The 2,968-nt window shown below is 58.3% G+C and overlaps 1 protein-coding gene across 2 annotated transcripts; it reads left to right on the top strand.

The window, feature by feature from the left end:
* Pigy (phosphatidylinositol glycan anchor biosynthesis class Y) lies at positions 1 to 1,926 on the top strand. Of its 2 annotated transcripts, none has more exons than XM_055601381.1 (2): positions 1 to 413; positions 1,304 to 1,926. In XM_055601381.1, the coding sequence occupies exons 1-2, from the start codon at positions 123 to 125 to the stop codon at positions 1,448 to 1,450; spliced, it is 438 nt and encodes a 145-aa protein (XP_055457356.1). In that variant the 5' UTR covers positions 1 to 122; the 3' UTR covers positions 1,451 to 1,926. The 2 variants fall into 2 exon arrangements, with proteins under 2 accessions (XP_055457356.1, XP_055457357.1); XM_055601382.1 differs by lacking the exon at positions 1 to 413 and adding an exon at positions 420 to 763.
* The last annotated feature ends 1,042 nt before the right edge of the window (positions 1,927 to 2,968 follow it).

Raw genomic sequence — 2,968 nt, 5'->3', positions numbered from 1 at the left:
CTTTGGAGGCGTGGTGAGTTGGCGGCTGCGGCCCAGTGCTGTTCGGGCTCCAGTTCATCATTAGAAGGGGGGAAGGCTTCGGAGTGCAGAAAGGCGCGGCTGTGAATAACCCTGCAGCGAACATGCCCCGATCCTACCTCCGGCAGGACTCGGGGCTCAGGACGCCCGGCCAGAGAGGAAGCGGGGGCCGGAGGAGGGGGCCGCGCTGCACCCGGCACTCAAGGCCCCGGGGGCGGAGCCTGAGCGCGCCGCTGTCCAATGAGCACGCGCGGGGGCGCTTCCTCGCCGGAGCTGGGCGTCTCACTCCGCCCCCTGCAGGGATCGGGACAGGGCCGCTGGGCGCTCCGCCTCCGCGGAGCGGTGACCGTCACGGACCGGCGCCGCCGGGACCGGACCTCCGCAGGCCGAGAGTGGTGAGTTCAGGGTCTCCAGGTCCCGACGGACGGCCAGAGGAGCTGCTGGAACCGGCCGGGCCCGGACTTCGGCCGCCTTCCTCCAGCTCGGCCTCTGCGCCGCGGGGGCCGCCGGTTCCGCTCGGCTCGGCCGGGTTCGGCTTTCCCGGCCTCAGTTCGGCTCGGCTCGGCTCCGCTCGGCTGTGTCCGGCCCGGCCGTCGCCCCCCTCGGCCCGCCAGAGGCGGCAGCGGGACCCCGGTGCCCCTTGGCGTCCCTGTGGCGACTGGGCCCAGGGCTGGCGCAGTCTTCGGTCTGTGCAGTGACGCGGGCGGCTTGTGAGGAGGCTCCGGGTCCCGTGTCTCCGTCTGAGGTGAATCTGGATTTGTAGGTCTCATTCCGCCCCCTCAGAAAAGTGATGGATGACACTGTGCTGTCTGAAGCACGGACTGGCTGCCATTCACCTGCCTCTGCATTCTCAGTACCGATATTAGGGGCGTGAGTCTCACCTCTGGCAGTCTTGGAAGGCACATTCCTCCCTCCCTCCGCCTCCCACCCTTTAGGTTTCTCTGTGTGGCATTGGCTGTCCTGGAACTCACTCTGTAGACCAGGCTGGGCTCGAACTCAGAGATCCACCTGCCTCTGCCTCCCAAGCGCTGGGATTGAAGGCGTACGCCACCACTCACCCTAAGAAGACTCTTTAAGAGACTTGTTCTCTAGTCGGGCATGATGGCTTGGGAAGGCTGATGCAGGAGGATCCCAGCGTTCAAGGCCGCCTGCATTTCCCAGCAGCTGGACCCAGCAATCCTCCTGTCTCTAACCTGCTCGGTACTAGGGTTCCAGGCTGCTTCCTAGGCCCCCTTTCCTTCTCCTTCCCCGCATCACGTCACTGAGTCGCACTTTTCCCATACAGTTAAGAATCCATTCCCTGTGCTTCGAGGGACGCGTGCGTGTTGTCTGCAGTTCCCGTGTGACGGCGGATCAGAAGGCGCTGAGGAGCCCGCGCCTCCGGCCGGTGGCCAGTGGAGGTTCTTCTGTCCTCGGGAGCATGCCTAGATGAATGAGGAGTTGGGACAAAGGGAAGATAAGACAGGAGCGGACCGGTACAAGAGCATAACTTTTTAAAACAGCTGAGTTTCCTCGATAAACTCTTAAGAAGGGAGGAAGATGCTGCCGTCGCTGCCCACCCTCACCGTCCTCATCCCGCTGGTCTCGCTGGCAGGCCTGTTCTACTCCGCCTCCGTGGAGGAAGGCTTCCCCCAAGGCTGCACCAGCGCCAGCAGCCTGTGCTTCTACAGCCTGCTCTTGCCCGTCACCGTTCCCGTGTACGTGTTCTTCCACCGGGGGGCGGGGAGGGGGCTGAAGCTCTTCAGGCATAATGGGGGGGGGGGGGGGGTTTCCCGGGGGGGTCCCCCTCCCTCAGGGCTTGCGGATTCTGAGTAGCGGTGCTGTAGCAGAATAACACTTTCAATAAAACGTCTCGAGGGAGGGAGAAGTGCTGCTCCCTTATCGGAAGACGATTTATTTTCTTTGGAAGATTTACTCCTGGTTATGTGTCTGTGTGTGCAGAGTGTTGGATCCCTGGAGCTGGAGGTGAAGGTGTCTGTAAGCTGCCTGAGTTGAATTCAGACCCTCTGCAAGGACAGCAAAGTACATGCTCTTAACCCCTGGACCATCTTTTCAGAGGCCTGGTTCCTTCTTACTTTTAGTTCAGGCTAACCTCAAACTGTGGGGCGGATGACCCTGACCTTTCCTTCTTGCCTCCACTTTGAGGGCTGAAATTACAGGCAAGCGCTACCACATCCACTTCCGTGGTGCTGGAGGGACCCAGGGCTTCACGAATGCCAAGCCAGCACTCTACCAACTACCCAGCCCCTAAGGACTAATTTTTTTGTCCCATTCATTTCAAAGTTAGTGATTTGGATGCCGGGCAGTGGTGGGACACGCCTTTAATCCCAGCACTTGGGAGACAGAGGTGGATCTCCTGAGTACCAGGCCAGCAGAGTGGGACTGTCATGAATAGTAATTTGGAATTTTGTTTCAGCTTCAAGGTCAATGGTGAAGTCTTTTATGGCTCCTCCGAGAGGAGCTGGATGGAGTAGTTACAGGGAAATTCATTAGAACTAGCGTGACAGGTAAAAAAAAGTGCCTGGAAGCTGGAAGCACTTACCCCAGCCCTGAGTTTGTGGCAGGCCAGATGGCTCAGCAGTTTCTTGCACCAGCTGCTCCTGAAAAGGACCCAGTTCTGTCCCAGTCCCCATGTTGTTGGCTCACAAGTGCCTGTAAGTCCAGTTCCAGGGGTTCTGGCACCCTCTATTGTGCTCTGGGCACACACACATTACTAAAAACAATTTTTTTAAAGAGGAAAAGAATTGATTATAAACATCCCTTCATTTTTTGGTATCAGGTGTTACTAGGTAGTTGAGGTCAGGGTTGATGATTCCTGGTTCTCGGATTCTTAGTCAAGGAACTGAGTAAAAGCCCAGATACAGACCTGCAAAGCTTCAAGGAGACTACTCCAAGCAAAGCCCTAATCAAGCATTCAGGTATACGAGCCTGTGGGGGCTGCTCTTATTCA

Source organism: Psammomys obesus, unplaced genomic scaffold (assembly GCF_907164565.1).
Source record: "Psammomys obesus unplaced genomic scaffold, mPsaObe1.curated_primary_1811, whole genome shotgun sequence".
NCBI lineage: Eukaryota > Metazoa > Chordata > Mammalia > Rodentia > Muridae > Psammomys > Psammomys obesus.
This window is presented reverse-complemented; position numbering and strand designations above follow the sequence as displayed.